Below are 16,281 nucleotides of genomic sequence, written 5' to 3' on the forward strand. Positions count from 1 at the left end.
ATGTACTGTAGCGGTTCAAGGAAGCAGCTCACCACTACCTTCTCAAGGGCCTTGACGTATGAGCTATAAATGCTGTCCCAGCCAGCAAAGCCGATATCATGTGAATGAATAATAAAAAAAGTTGGCGAATCGGTTGCTGAAACAGTGGATTGCTTTTCCCCACATGCTACCTACCTATCGAATGCAGTATCAGGTGCAGAAATCGAGGAAAGTGGAGAGTATTCCACGTTCCAAGGGTGTGGATGGTTCAGACCTGAGCCACACCCTGCATCAAAGCAACCAGAAACTGCCCTAATCGAGTAGCCACACATTCATGTACTCGGTGAAGTTATGGTTCTTATAAATTGCCCTTGTCATCCTCAGTGCTTTTGTTTTCCAAATGGTGTTCAAAATGGAAAAGTACTGATTTATCAGCTGAGGGCCGCAGTAGTTCCAAATCATCAGGAGGGCCCATATTTGACCTGATGGAAAGATGATTGTTTCGATAGATGGAAGTACGGGCGGACGGACGGTTAGATGAACAGAAATCAGACACAGAGACGGGTAGACAGTCATGCAGACGGGAAGACAGCAATCAAATGAGCTGTTAAATTTAATTTTTAAAAATGGTCGAAACACATTGGCATAATTGACCTAGATGATTGGTTCATCTATTGGTTCATTGATAGGTAATTTCGGGACGGTTTATTCAAGCAATAATTTCTGGAACTAACCAGGGAACAAGCGTTTCTTTTAGACCCAATAATGTGAAATGCAGCAGAGCTAATTAATGACGTCACAATACACGAAACTCTATGGAATAGCGATCACACCCTGTTAGAATTTCACATTCAGTTATAAAGTGAGGACTATGGTTGTGAAACTGAAGTCTGGAAGTTAAAAGATGACGATTACAAGTTTATGAAGACAATTTAACTAAAATGTAATGCGAACATAGGTTAAAAATCAGATGAAAGAGAATCTGTGAGGGTCATGTAAGGAGATATTTTTTTAACTCTCCACAATGTTGGCAATGTTATATTGGCCAGGTAACTGAGTAAATTCCGATGACAAATTGAAATAAAATAAGCCTAATGTTGCAACGATTAAGGCAAATATTTTACAACGTAGCAAATTATGGCCAAAATTATAATAACGAGGAGAAATTGGAGAATCAGAGAAAATTATTAATACATACAAAAAAGACAAAACAAAGCTTGTGCAAGTATAAAGGGGGGAATAAACAAAAACAAAAGTGAGTTGTGGCCCCTTAGAGGGCGAAACATGGGAGCTATTAATGGGAAAAAACGAAATGGTCGAAAAACTGAACTGATATGTTATGTCTGTCTTCATCCCGAGAAGCCCAGAAATTGGTTTGTTTGTTATGTGTGTCTTTGTGTGTGTGCTGCGAGGACGGGAAAAAGTTACTTTAAACTATCTGAATAACTAAAGAAAAAAATATTACGAAAGCTAATGGAACTGAAGGCTGAAAAATCTTAATCAGATTGCTGTCATTTTCGGGCCTTGGAAAATGTGCTGGCAGCGATAGCAAAATAGGAAACTATAAGACGGTTATATGACGATCTGTCATTGTGAAAATGCTAGAATTCTTTATTCGGGAGGCGGGATCGGGTTGGGGGGATGCTAGAAGCAGGACATTGAGAAAATATTTTTGGGAATAGTAAAACGCACTGGACATATGCATTTGAATAATTTGAGGTTGGAACAAGAAGGGTTCAGATTGGTGCCGTGTATTTAGATTTCCTAAACTCAGTTGATAAGGTGGCAGGCAAAGTATTCCTGTTCAAAATAAGAGCTCATGGTGTTTGGCATGATAAATTAACATTTACAAAAGAATGCCTAACTAACAGCTATAGAAATTTGGGATAAATTGCTAATTTTCAGGTTGGTAAACTGACAGTCGAGTGCCTTATGGATCAGTCTTGGTCCGTCAATGATTTACGGTCTATTTTAATTACTTCGATTAAGAAATCGCCTGAATTACAGTCAGATTTGCTGATGATACAAATATAGGCAGGAAAACAATTGTTTGTGGGGAAAGGGAGTCTGAAAGGAATATAGGCAAGTTAAATATGTGGGAAAAGAAATGTCAAAAAGTAAAAAGGTGGAGGCATGTGAGATTGCTCACTTTGGCAGGGATAATAAAGAAACAGAATATTATTTAAATGGAGAGAAGGTGCTGATTGCTAAAGTACGGAAGTATCCTTGTACATGAATTACAAACAGTCAGAATTAAAGTAGAACAAGTAATTATGAATGCAATTATAATGCTGCCCTTCATTTGCAAAGGGGATGATGTATAAAGGGAGGGAAGTCTTGCTGCAACTGTACAGAACATTGGTAAGATGATTCCTAGGGTGCGATATATGGTTTTGGTCTGCTTACTTAAGGAGGGATTACACTCGTATTTAAATAAATTCAGATACCGATCCCTACATTGATTTCTGGGATGAAATCGCTGTCTTATGATGAAACGTTGAGTAGGTTAGGCCTATAGACATTGGGAATTTAGAAGAATGAGTGGTGATCTTCTTCAAACACATATGATTCCGAAGGTGCTTGACGGCTTAGATGCTGAGAAGGTTTTGTATTATTTATGTAAACTAGACTAGGGGGGGCAGATTTTAAATAATGGCCATCCCATTTACGGCGGGGCTGAGGAGGAACTTCATTTCTCAGCATTTAATTGGTGTTTGTAATTCTCTCCCACAGGGAGCAATACAGGCCCGGTCACTAAATACACTCATGGTTGGGCTTGACATTTGATTGATCTGCAAGGGAGTCACACGCTATAGGTGGCAGGCAAGAAGCGAACTTATTGAATGGTGGAACAGGCTTTCTGGGCTGGATTGCTTGTTGCAGCTCTTATATCGTATAATCTTATGTCAGTGGCTGCGTGGGTGAATGAGTGCTGGGCAGGTGAATGGGTGGACCCATGATCTGTAATAAACTAATAGTTTAGATATTTGCACAGCCGAAAGGCTTTGAAAAAATATGCATGTTTCATTGCTGATAGAAAGGTCCCCCTTCTATTCTAATTTTATTTGTGTGAAATGTGGGGTTCTTTTGTCTAGGTGAAAGACAATCCAAAGATTATGGTCGCGATTCAAAGCTGCGAAATTCCTGTGTAAGTATTTCAAAAGAAACAGAAAAAAGAAACATACAAAATTCAAAAACAAATGGCACGGTTTTATTTCTCAGTTTGTTTCGCAACCTGTCACCATTTTTTCGCATTTATTTGACACAATGGTACAAAATTAACCCACTAGCAGTGCAATCGGTTCCATAGACATTTGTCATGTAGATGTCAAAATTTCCTTGACAGTCTACGTGTTTCTTTGAGCATATAAGAGGGAAAATAACCTCTTAAATTTACTCCATAAAATATTCCACTTTTTCACCCAGAAAGCAGCTCAACACATTTCAGTATTTTGCCAATTTCTTGCTGACATTCAAATGAAATCGTTTTCTCTGATTAGTAGCTCATTTTCTTTCACTAAATTTTTGAAATATTTAGGTCAGATCTTTCACAAGTAAGGTGTTACACGATTTCTAGTTTTCTTCTTCATTTTCGTTCTCTCTCCGTATATTTACCATTCCTCAATTGAATGCACATTTCGGTGTCCATTCATATGTGCCTTTTATATTCATTTTAAATTTCAGCATCTACTTCGACGTAAAAGTTAACACTTAATCGTGATTTTACAGTCAATTTATGTATTAACGCATTCAACTAAGTATAGTTTTCAACGCGCATTCCTGTAGAAAAACTACAATCCTCTGTAGACATAAATGTCCATCGCTGGAAAAATGCTGGAAACAATTATCGCACATTTCAGTGTATATTCTATATAAACATTATAAATCTTTGGTATATTGAAGTGCACGCTCCTATCTCAAATCTATCAATCATTTGAATATTGCAGACTGTTTTTCTGTATAAATGCTATCAATCCATAATAGGATTACATACCCATTCTGATGTAAACTTCTGAATGCATTGTAGACTTCTGCATCCACGATTAATTAAATTCTATCAACAAATCGTGAAATAAATTGTCATCCCTATCTAAACTTTGTTAATGTTTTATCGTTTCTGTGTTCACTTCTAGCGGAACACTTTTGTTATATCAACATTTTTGATTTTACTGTTCTATAAATGCTATCATTTCATTCGAGGTTAAATGATTAGTGCCTATATAAGTGTTATCAATCATTTGTAAACTATAGTGCCCGTTCCTATATATATGTTATCAATATATTATGCGATTCAAATTTCGATCCTATATAAACAATATCAATCCTGTATATATTTTATTCCCCATTATTATACACGCATCCCTGACATATATCTATAAACGCCATTAAACCATTCTAGATTTGCCTCAGAATTCCCATGTATAAGCTAGCAAACCATTCTGGTTGTCAATATTTTACATATATAAACACAATGAATGCATCGTAGATTTTAACTCCTATTCCTAGGAAACCGACTTAAGTTGCAGATTTCAGCTTCCGTTCTCATTTACCACGGAGATGCTTCCATATTTTCTTAACCATCCTGACCGCATTTGTTTTTGTACGGGGTGACAATAATTGCATCATAAATCTCCTGGGACATTGCTTCCTCCGTCCAGCAGACAGGGAATTAAGTGCACTTGCTGCAACCTGGCTTCCCATGTTTGATAAGTTCAGGCAGTATAACATCAACACCCACAGCTCTGCCCACGACAAGCAAGTCAATAATTTTTCTCAGCGACTGTCCGTTTGATACCCACGTCTTCCAGGACAGACAGGTTTTTTATGGTGTGTGGAACTTTTCCAGTAACAGTGTTCTCTTAGAGTGCAGTTCAATGTCGAGTATCACACATTTCTCCGATTATATGTCGCTGGTGATGATATTCTCTGCTTTTGTTTAAATTAAACCATTATTTTTGTTGATGTGTACATGTCTTTTGGATTTCTTCATGCAGCCCCCGATGATTACCTCTGTCAAGGCATATCTGGATGTTCTGAGACAAGTGTAATCATTATTCATAGGTACAGCATCCAACGGCCTGCTGGACTTTGCTGCTTGCGGCTGTTACTGCATTGGCCCCTCTCGCCGCCCGGATCGTCCGTTCCTGCCCGAAGTCAATAGGCGTTAGACTGGGACGCCGAATTTTCTGTAGCGGGTCCCACCACGACAGGTGCTAAAATTCCAGTCCTCTCGCTCAAATGTATCTTGTAATTTATGAGAGTGGATCGCTTGTCTTCAATTACGGGTCCCATCACAATGATGTTAGCTTAGATCCAGTTAGCGTTTTCCGAAACTTGTTTCTCATATGTTGAGAGTACAACACTGTCGGCTGTGCCTGGAAGTATGTTCCATGCTGCAGGTTGCATCAAATGCACTTAATTCCCTGTCTGCTGGAAGGAGGAAACAATATCCCTGGAGATTTCTGATGCAGTGATTGCCACCCTGAACAAAAAGGCCATTTCCCTTTTGCATTCAGTGTAGGAATGCTAGGGAGTGCCATTCAATGAAATTGAGGAACTGTTGGTTCTGATCTGGGTAGACGGTATGACTGACATCTATTATTATATGAATGTTTATAACACATTGACTATATCAGCCACCTTCCTGACCAGCTAGCTAGCTATAACTTATACAGTCTGTTTTGAAATAAACGTTATGAAGTTGTTTTGCTAGCGTTCTTATTCTTACCGAAACACCAGAAATCAATTGCATATTTTAATGTCCATTTATATCTGAACACCTTGATTCCTTCAATAGTGCAATATATTCCTATATAAACAATATCTGTACATTATTTCTGGCAGTGTGCATTCCTATGTAAACGCAATCAGTCCATTCCTAAATAAACTTTATCAATATATTTTAGAATAAACTGCCCGTTCTTATATAAACACCACAAATTCAATATATATTTCAGTGTTCATTCCTATATAAATGTTTTAAATCTATTGGAAATGTCAGTGTCCAATCCTATCCAAACACTGAGTAATCTTTTGAATTTAGTGACCATTCCTATATAAGTGCTAACAATCATAGGTGTCACAGTCCATTCGTACATAAAGGATGCAATTGAAATGTAGCAATTAAATGCCCGTATATGTACAGTCAAAATCCGTGCAGGTTTCAGTGTTGGTTCCTACATAAACGCTTTGAATGCATTTTAGAATTAATTTATCAACCCTAAATTAACACTATCGCTCGTATGTAAATATAATCTCCTATTCCTATATAAACAATATTAATACGTAATGCCATTAAATGTCAATTCCTAATTGAACACGATCATTCCATCGTAGGTCCAATTATTCATTCATATATAAACCCTTTAATCACTGTACATCGCAGTGTCCATTCATATTAAAAAAATAACTTTCAAATCCATGCTAGATTACAATGTTAGTTCGTATAACACTTGCTATTATTCCATTAATTTTCGCAGTGCAATTCCTATATACACAGTGTCAGTCGATGATGGATTACAGAGCACATTCATAAAGAAACGCCATCAATCCATTCCTATAGATATGTTCCCAAACCATTGCATATTACAGTGTCTATTCTGAAGTCAATGCCTATAGCTAGATAACCGCTATCAATTTCTCGAATATTTCAGTGGCAAATTCCAAATAATCGCTATCAATCCATTGTGGAATCAAATGTTAATTCCATTATAAGCTTTATTCATACAGTATGCACAGTGCATCGTAGTTATATTCCTATATAGACTCATTCACCCATGCGTATTTCAGGCACTAGCAATCTATTACAACTTTCATTGTCCCTTCGATATAAATGTTATCGATTGGCTGCCGTTTTCAATGTTTGTTTTCCGAACAAACCTACCTAAATCCATTGCACCTTTAAGTATCATACTGAACAAAAAAAACTCAATCAATCCATTGCAGATGTCAGCATCTATTCTTATATATTACTTCCATCTTATTAAATATTTAACGTGTTCCTTATATAAATGTAACCAATACATAGTAGATTTCCTTGGACTTTCAACTGAAAACACTATCAATCCGTTTTTCATGTCAATGCATTTTCCGATCTGAAACTTGCCAATCTATGGTAGAAGTAAATATCCACTTCTTTATTAACCTTATCAATGTATGGCATACTTCAAACCTGCATCTGCTGCATATCCATATGGACACAAACAAAACACCTCAAGTGCCGTAAAACGCAGCAGACCAAATGCAGACACGATGGCCCAAGTGGCCTCTTTCTGTGCCAGAAACTTAATCTATTGTAGATGTCAATGCTCATGCGTATTTATTTATCATCCATCCGTTATTAATTATATTTCCATTCCTAAATAAATGCCATTAATCAATTCTATATTTCAGCATACATTTCTATAGAAATTCGAGCAATGCATACTAGACTTATATTTCATTCCTACTAAGATTTTTCACTCCATTGTAGATTCATATATTCGCTTCTACATACACATTATCCGTCACCGGTTGATTCCTCTATAATTATTATTATTTCATGGGTGATTACACAACTTGTAAATTTGAGCAATCCATTAGATTCTTCTGAACATTCCTATGTAAACATCATCAGTCTATTTTAATTTTCTGGAATATTTTCTGTATAAATTAGACTAATACATGGCCGATTTATATGCCATTTTATATAAAATGTTATCGATCTATTAAAGATGTAAATATTATTTCCTATGAATTGTTTTCAAATCATTTTAGATTTAATTTCCATCTTTTAAGCTTTGAACAATGAGATTCTGTACTGGAAACAAATTAAAGACGTTCATGCCTGCCATCTACCTTTTTTGAAGGCAAGGCCATTTATTTTAAAAATAAAGGAACAGATATACTGTGGATTCTGGAAATCTGAAATAGAAAAAAAAGCTTGCCAGAAATTTTCAGCAGATCACGCAGCAACTGCGGATAGAGGCCGAGTTTTAGTACAAGGTCGAGATGTCATGTGATGTCCTCAGAAAAGCCACAAACCGCTCCATCCCCCACCCCACGACCTCCAGCCCACACGAAGTATATGTACACTTTGGCTGCCCAATGACTCTTTGAATCATTGAGATTTTGCGAGTCACTTCACCTCTTTATCCGTTCATTGTTGTTTATTCTTATTACTGTTGTTTCTCGTCCACAGATGATGGAGATTGCTTTAGGTTTGATTATCATCATCTTGGCCACGACCGCAGCAATCACTATGTCCCACAGACCATTGATACCACTAAGAGTTCCATGGTGGCCTGGGGTTCTGGTAAGATTGGGTAATCAATCGTTTCGTTTGTTAACAATAACGAACAGACTATTCCCCGTTGCCTTTCATGTCCTAAGCCTGTAACATTATCGAATGGTAACAGAAATTACTAATAAATATTTCAAGTTTTAATAAAGTTTACAAGTGGCTGCTAGGCACTCCAACACTGTAGGTAAACAGGAGATTGTACAAATCCACCACATCTTTGGCGACAGAGAATGTCGGCCGATTGTATTATTTTGAGATAAAAGCAGCGCCATAGGGGGGGAAAAAAGTCCGCTGTGAGATTAATTTGCAATTTGTACAGAGGAAACGGAACATGAACAAAACTATTGTTTGGGGATTGATGCAGGGAAAATCGGATCGTAGGATTTATTTGGCTCTGCTCTACTCCATCGGGGAAGAGTAGGCAACGTTGTTAATTGAAGATTGATAAAGAGCTCTGGGTTTAGGGCAGGGCAGCGAGATTTGGCTGTGAATGATATAGGACGGTGGAGAGAAAAGGGGGAGTGAGATTAGTTTATGATTAATGCAGAGCAGTTGGGAAAGAAAAGGAAAGTGAAATTAGTTTGTTATTGATATAAGGCTAATGCAGGGAACAGGGCACTGGGATTAGTTTATGATTTATTCAGGGCTATGGGCTTGTTTCACTTTGATACAGGAATCGTGGAGAGAATGGGGCAGTGTGATTAGTTCGGGTTTCAAATCATAGAGCGGGATATCGCGGTAAGTGCTTTAGTTTAGCGTTGATAAATGATTATGGGGTCTCATAAGACAGTGCGTTTAGTTTGCGATAAACAGATGGTTTTGCGATCTGAAGTTCCTGTAACTTTATAGATAATTAACTGTGCAGCCTCTCATGCTTAATGAGTATTAGCTAGTGAGGCCTAAAGTGGAAGGGATTTCCCGAGAGCCTCTGAAATTTATAATTTTATAAAATATAAATTTATAACGCCATGTCATCTCTGCCGATGTCTACCCTGGAAGAACGCATTGGTCCATGTTGTGCTAACAGTTCTAACAGCTGCTGCCTATTTTGTTCATCTTGCCAACGCCGTGATAATCGAGCCACGAGCAAGAAAAACTAAGAGGGGTCGATGGTAGAACATCCTTGCAGAAATTGCACCTGTTATTGAAGTGAACAGCGCAGGTCATATGGCTCACAACCTGCCTCCTTACCATAAAATTCATCTCATCCTAGCCGAAGCAATTGTGCAGAAGACTTGCAAATTGTTATGCAAAACGTATTGGGTAAATCTGTGCAAATAAACACAAACGAGTAGTAGCAAGGATAACATTTGTGCCATGTATGAAGACATAAAAAGTGCACTCAGCACAACATCACCAAAGTTGCTCATTTGAAGCCCGCAAATAGGGAGATACCCATTTACGGACAAACGCAATGGACTGTTCGATAGAGCACTACTCTGAACTCTAATCACGGGAGAATAACATTTCTCTGCCTGTGGTTGACTCCATCTTTCAGCTACCTGCCTTGTAGGAGCTTAATGTGGAACCTTAATTACTTTAGCTTGACAAAAGCCATTGACTCCTTGGCAGTAAGGGAAGCACATGGAAATGCCGGCCTACGAGCTGAGCTACTCAAGAATTGGAAGCCCCAATTCCGAGCCCTCTGCTGGAGAGAAAGAGCTGCCCCATAGCACATGCATGGCACAAATGTGATAACATTACATAAGAACAAGGGTAAACAAGAGGATTGCAAAAAATGTCAGGAAATGTTACTGCTCAGCGTCATTTTGAAGACCTTTAGAAGCGTAATTCAACCGAGGCTCCGTCGACTATCAGCAAAACTTTCTGGAACTCAGAGCAGTTGCTTCAGAGCAGAAGGATCCATGGTAGACATAAATTTCTCCCAATGAGAGCATCACGATAATTGCAGAGGGCAGAAAACACCACTTTACACTGTATTTGTGGCTCTTACAAAAACATTTGACGCCGTGATCAGGAAAGGCCTCCATCAGAACGTAGAGAAAATCCGCTGCCATCCAAAGCTTCACAATTTAACATGGCCACCCTTAAGAGCGTACATGTGCCATTAATTTTGGCAGTTCTGCCTCTGACAGATATGCTATCAAGAATGGGGTGAAACAGAGCTGTGTCTAACCTTCACTCTGTTTTCTAATAGTTCTCTTTTCTACTAATATGGAAACATTTACATCTACAGACGAACAGGTATCCCCAACCTATATGGACCGAGAGCTAGGACAAAATAGTGCCATCTCCTGAGCTGATGATGCTGTGCTGCTTGCCGAGACAGAATCCTCAAAGGTTAATGAATCGTCCACCCCATGTTTCTGGCATGCTCAGCCTCACCATCAGTCTCAGAAAACATTAGTTACGGGACTTGGTGCTGTGTCTCCAGCTGTGAGCAGATTCACCATCACACCCCTGGCAGCAGCCAGCACACACTGCTACATTGTACCTAAGGGGGCAAGCAACGTTTGTTTTGACTATGCTTTTGGAAGGCAGTCATCACCTTTGGCTTGCTAATTCAACGGGCATGAAGAAAAATAACGTACTGAGCCACAGGAACAAAATGTTTGTTACAACACCTGTATCCACCGCACATTCCTGTACGGTAATGAAACATGGACAACGTATCCTTCCCAAGAAGAAAGGTTCAATAACTTCCATCTATGATGGGTCCTTAGTACAATAGGGAAATATAAAGTCATCGATCAAGCAGTCAAAGGGCAATGTATCAAGCATGCTAGCGTTAATCAAACAAAGAAGGCTTCAGCGGCTTAGCATATGCACAGGAAGGAATATGGCCGTTTGCCCAAGGATTTGCGATATAGGAAGGCAACTCATGCTAAGGGACAAGCTCCGATTCAATGGTGTTACTAAAAAAAAGCATGAAAGCCCTCAAAATTAACCATGGCAAATGGGGAACTAGAGCTGACGACTGCTGTAGGTTGAAACATCACTGGTTGCAAACTTTCACCGCTATGACGGCATGCGATTTTAGAAATTCCAAAGCAGCATACAGTGCTGCAAACCAGGCAGCAACAGAAATTATTCTGTGCCAACAGCATGGGGCAATTTAATATTTGGCATTTGTGACAGACTTTGTATTTCCAGAATCGGCTTGGTGAGCCTTTAAAGGAAGTGCAGCATTTGAGTTCAGCTCTCCTCAACAAAATTCTGACGGTGCATTCCAAATATTCTTTCCATATGGATGAATGACAACCAACCTATGCAGAACAGGAGCGGAGTCTGTGGCAGTGGTGATGATATTTACATTGATAAGTGGATATGTGATACTGCAAGGTGGCGATTGATAGAGCACCAATGAGTTGAGCGAGACAGTGGAATTAGTTTGCATCAGGTTTATGGTGCACGTTAGAAAGGAGGGCCCTGGGATTAAATTGGAAATTACAGGGAATTATGGGAGAGAGCCAGCCAATGAGTTAGTTTGGTTTTGATCCAGGATTAATTAGAGAGGTAGAAGTTGGATTTGTTTCGAATTGATTCGGGATATAAGAGGAAGAATCACTGAAAGCTTTTTTGGCTATTTACGCTCAGGCCAATCAGACAGATAAGAACAGTGGGATCAGTTTTGGTTGATACAGGGCTCTGATAGAGTATAGAGAGTGGACGTAGCCTGGATGGTTTCAGGGCTAATGGAACAGAGTTGGATTTATACAGACGTCATTTGAGAGAGTGAATCCCTGAGAATTGTTTATAATTGATACAGGACTATGGGGGAGCAGGCGGTGGATTTATTCTCCGATTGATTCATTGATACTGGGAAAAGTTGGAGCAGTATGATTATTTTGGAATTGTTGCTGGATTGTGGGAGACAACAGATGAATTTCAGGCTAATGGAAATGAGTGAGGCAGGAGTTCAATTATCATTAATATAAAAAATAATGAGAGAGAACGAGAAAGTGTGTCTAAAATGGGATTACTACCAGGATAATGAAAGCGACCGGGACAGTCAATTTAAATTGGGAGTGATACAAAGTTACCGAGAGCGGGTGGGTCCAGTAGATTAGTGTGGAATTGATACAGGGCCATTGAAGTGAACAAGAATTAATATTAAATTGGGATTGGTCAAGGGCTACAGTGAATGGCGAGAGAGTAGGACAAATTTGGTTCATGGCCAATGGGAGAGTGCGAGGCAGTGGGATCATTTTGGAATTATGCCTGTAGTCGATAGCCTACATCTATGCTGTGCTCCCCTATCGAACCAGGGTGAAACATGAACATCATAGAGGAGGAAACTAAAAGCACTGGAGCCATGCCACCAACGTTGCCTGCAGAAAATGTTACAAATTAACTTGGAGAACAAGAACATCTACATCAGTGTTGTGTCACAAGCAGGAACGGCAATTGCCGAAGCTATGTTCATCCGCCATTAGTGGTCACGTAGTTATGTTGGGCATGTAGATCGGGTTCCAGGTGCCAGGCTCCCAGTTCAGTCAGGACAGACGCACCTGAGAAGGCGAGAAGTAGCGTTTCTGTGGGAAGGGTCCAAGCACTTTGAGACCCAGCACCGAAAAAATTGAGGGGATAAGCGAGAGTAGGTATAATAACACACCATGGCCCACAGTGATAACACAAGGTCAGATAAATTACATGATAACAAATGTCCTGCTTGTCCTGAATTGGACTCATCATCCACCTTCGGACTCATGGAGGCAATCATCCTCATTGCGATGGATACATAGTAATAATATCAAAAGTAATAATAAAAAATAGTGATATTACAATGATAATGACAACACGCGTAATAATTCTACGATTGTTTGGAACACTTTCCTATAGTGGAAACTTAATCTTATTTCTACATCCAGCACCTGACACAGGAGTGATTGAGGCTGTAATCAGCAAGTAAAATGGAACTAATATCCTTCCTCAGAATTGACTTGCCTGAATACAGAGAGCGCAGCTTTATGAAATATAATCCCTACAATTTCATCAACTAATCTACTTTAAATGGGGCAATGTTTTAATCGGATGCACAAGAGAGCGTGGCAGGAATTTCTCATTTTAGTTTTTTTCTTTTGTTGCAGTTTTCTGTTATAGGAATTATTCCCATGTTGCCTCTCAAGAAACATGAAATATTCAAGGTACAGTATCCATAATTTTTGACTGGCTCAGCTTAATTTATGCAAATGCAACACATGTAAACTAAGAATTGTTTGGTTAAAATTTCCCTTCAGTCAGTTTGTTGTCATTTTGAGATTAATTCAGCAGTTTTGACATTAGCGTCGAATGTGCAAGGCATCACTCTCCAGTGTTCGTCATTTCGAGTTTTATCTGAAACACTTTACAAAACCATCAGTATGTTACATTGATTTGACAGAAGCACGAAGTCATGAGGATTAAGTGACATACCTGGAATGTTGCGGCAAAATATATGTCGGGAGCTATATTCAGGGTTTCCCCTCGACTTTGCCATCTGTACACTTGTCTTACTACTTAAATTCTCTCAATTACATATAAGGCAATATTTTATCATTTCATTCACCACCTACACCCCGCTTCCCCCTCCATATTTACTCATTTCTGAAACGACCCCCGGAATTGAAAAGAAAATCCACTTGAAACCAGTTACAGAGAATTGAATTAGTAAGTAATGTATATTTTGGACAAAGCCATGGGGAAGCCCTGGATATAGCTCACGACATTTATTTTGGAGCAGCATTCCAGGTCTGTTAGTCAATCCTCATGCCCGAGTTCCCCTGTCAAATCAATGTAACAGAATGATGGTCATGCAAATTTTAAAATGTACAATGCTTTCGTGTTTTGCCGTTCATTTCACAACATATTTGCAGCTACCATTCCGCTCATGCTGTATATCATCTCCATATTTGTCAATGGTTACAGAATAGAAGAAAACCATTCAATCCATCGGGTCAATAATTTCTCCTTGCATGGGCAATTTAGCTAATCATGCTCTACTACCATTCCCACATTGACAATTTTATTGTTATATGAGATTGTCTAATTAACTTTTGCCATTCAAATTTAAATCTGTTTCCACCACCTTTCAGACAACGTATTCCAGTTCGAAACCACCTGCTTTGAGAAAATTAGCTTTGACTTATTGAATATATCTAAGACGTTTGTCAGCTTTTAGTAGGTATCTTCAAACTTTGCAGCTCTGATTTATTCAGCATTCTCACATGCACCGATCTTATCCCGGTGGGCCGCAACAGCGAGCCTCATATACCCTCTTCATCATTTTGTTTAACATATCCAAGATACTAACTACCTTGCTTTGTCACTATGACGTTGGTAGCGTTCGCTACCTTGACAAAGTCAGATGCAAAATAACATTTAGTACGTCAGCCACGCACTCTGCCCCGGGGTAGAGACCCTCCTTTCGTTCTCTAAACGGCTTCCCTCCTCCTCTTTATATCACTTTGCTATCGCTATGTTTTTAGACGATATTGGAAATAGTATCAAATGCCAGCTGTCAATCTCTTCTCATGCTCCCTCCTTTGCTCCCCTATATCGCTTTTCACTGTCCATGTGAATTTCCAAGATTGTTCCTGATTCCCACATGCATTTCCCACCTGACGTTTGTAATTTCATCCTCTGTGTCATCTTAGTCCCTTTCTCTCTCTCTCTCTCTCTCTCTCTCATCACCCAGGTAGCTGAGACTTAATTGCCTCATCGTTTCCCCTTTGAACATACTTGACGGCAGCCTATTGTTCAGTTTTTGCCTTCTAATCTATGATTCCAGTTTAGCCGACACAGCCCTCTGAAAGTTGGGCCTCCTGAACTTTTTTTTTAACTCCAGATTGCATATAACGAATCAAACCTTATCATAAAATCAGTAATATTTCCCCACTGACAATTGAACAAGCTGTATTACCTAATTAACTAGACAAGGTCAAACACAGCCTCCTTCCTTGTTGATAGCTTAAATTATCTTGAACACGCTTAAAAACACTTCAAAATGTCTTCTCTTTTGAATTCTATGGTCTCAGTCTACCTTACGATAATGAATCGCCCTTTGACCCTACCGTTATCATCCCGCTTCTTGCACCTCGCTATAATTCTCGATAATGTCTATGGAATTTATTTTTGTTCCATGCCCTCCCCGTTAACTGGTGACCTATAAGACACGCCAGGTTGTGTAATAAATTATGCACTGTTTCTTAGTTCTAACTAAATTGATTATATTGGTCACATTCGTTGACCGAACCTGGAGTACAATGTACAGTTTTGGCTCACTTACTTGAGGAAGGATGTAGTTGCACTGGAGGTGGTTCAGAGACGGTTCACTAAATTGATTCCACAGAAGCGAGGCTTGTTTTATGAAGAGTGATTAAACAATTTAGGCCTATACTCGCTAGAGTTTAGAAGAATGAGAGGAAATCTAATTGAGGCATACAAGATGCCAAAGGGGATAGACAAAGTATATCTGGAGCGGATGTTTCCCCTTCTGCGGAACGAGAGGACATAGATTTAGTCTAAGGGGTGGTAGATTTAAATCTGAGATGAGGAGGAATCACTTTTCTAAAAGGGTCGAGAATCACTCCCTCAGAGTGCAGTGGATGCCGGGATGCTGAATAAATTTAAGGATGAGATAGACAGATTTTTAAACAGTAATGGGTTGAAAGGTTAAGGGGAGAGGGCCTGAAATGGGAATTGAGGCCGAAATGTGATCGGCCATGATCGTAATGAATGGTGGAGCAGGCTCGAGGGGCGGTATTGCCCACTCCTGCTTTTACTTCTTATTTTCTTATGTTCTCCAGTGCTGTCATGTCCTTCTGAAGTATTCTGCCTCCTTATAAACTTTCCCCTATCTTTTCTTGTATTCAGGAATATTGAGCATCCAGTCTCTCCGTTTTTTTTTAAACCGGGCCTTCATTATCACCACCACATTGTATTCTTTTGTGGCTCACCAACGTTATTCGCCATGTTCCGCATGTTTACAGGCATGCACTATTAACCTAATCAAGGCCGTATAATATTCCTCCTAGTTTGCTGCCATTTATGAACTAACTATTCCTTATGCTGGTGTTGTC

General features: G+C 39.2%; 1 protein-coding gene across 3 annotated transcripts in view; it reads left to right on the top strand.

Annotated features, from left to right (window-relative positions):
* Positions 1 to 16,281, top strand: part of LOC144671979 (uncharacterized) — a 70,262-nt gene that overhangs the window by 36,988 nt on the left and 16,993 nt on the right. For all 3 annotated transcript variants that reach the window (XM_078533918.1, XM_078533916.1, XM_078533917.1), the window contains exons 4-6: positions 3,075 to 3,127; positions 8,159 to 8,272; positions 13,312 to 13,368. In XM_078533918.1, coding sequence (XP_078390044.1) covers positions 3,075 to 3,127; positions 8,159 to 8,272; positions 13,312 to 13,368 — 224 coding nt within the window. The remainder of the gene's footprint in view (positions 1 to 3,074; positions 3,128 to 8,158; positions 8,273 to 13,311; positions 13,369 to 16,281) is intronic.

This window comes from Cetorhinus maximus, chromosome 35, assembly GCF_964194155.1.
Source record: "Cetorhinus maximus chromosome 35, sCetMax3.hap1.1, whole genome shotgun sequence".
NCBI classification, from domain to species: Eukaryota; Metazoa; Chordata; class Chondrichthyes; order Lamniformes; family Cetorhinidae; genus Cetorhinus; species Cetorhinus maximus.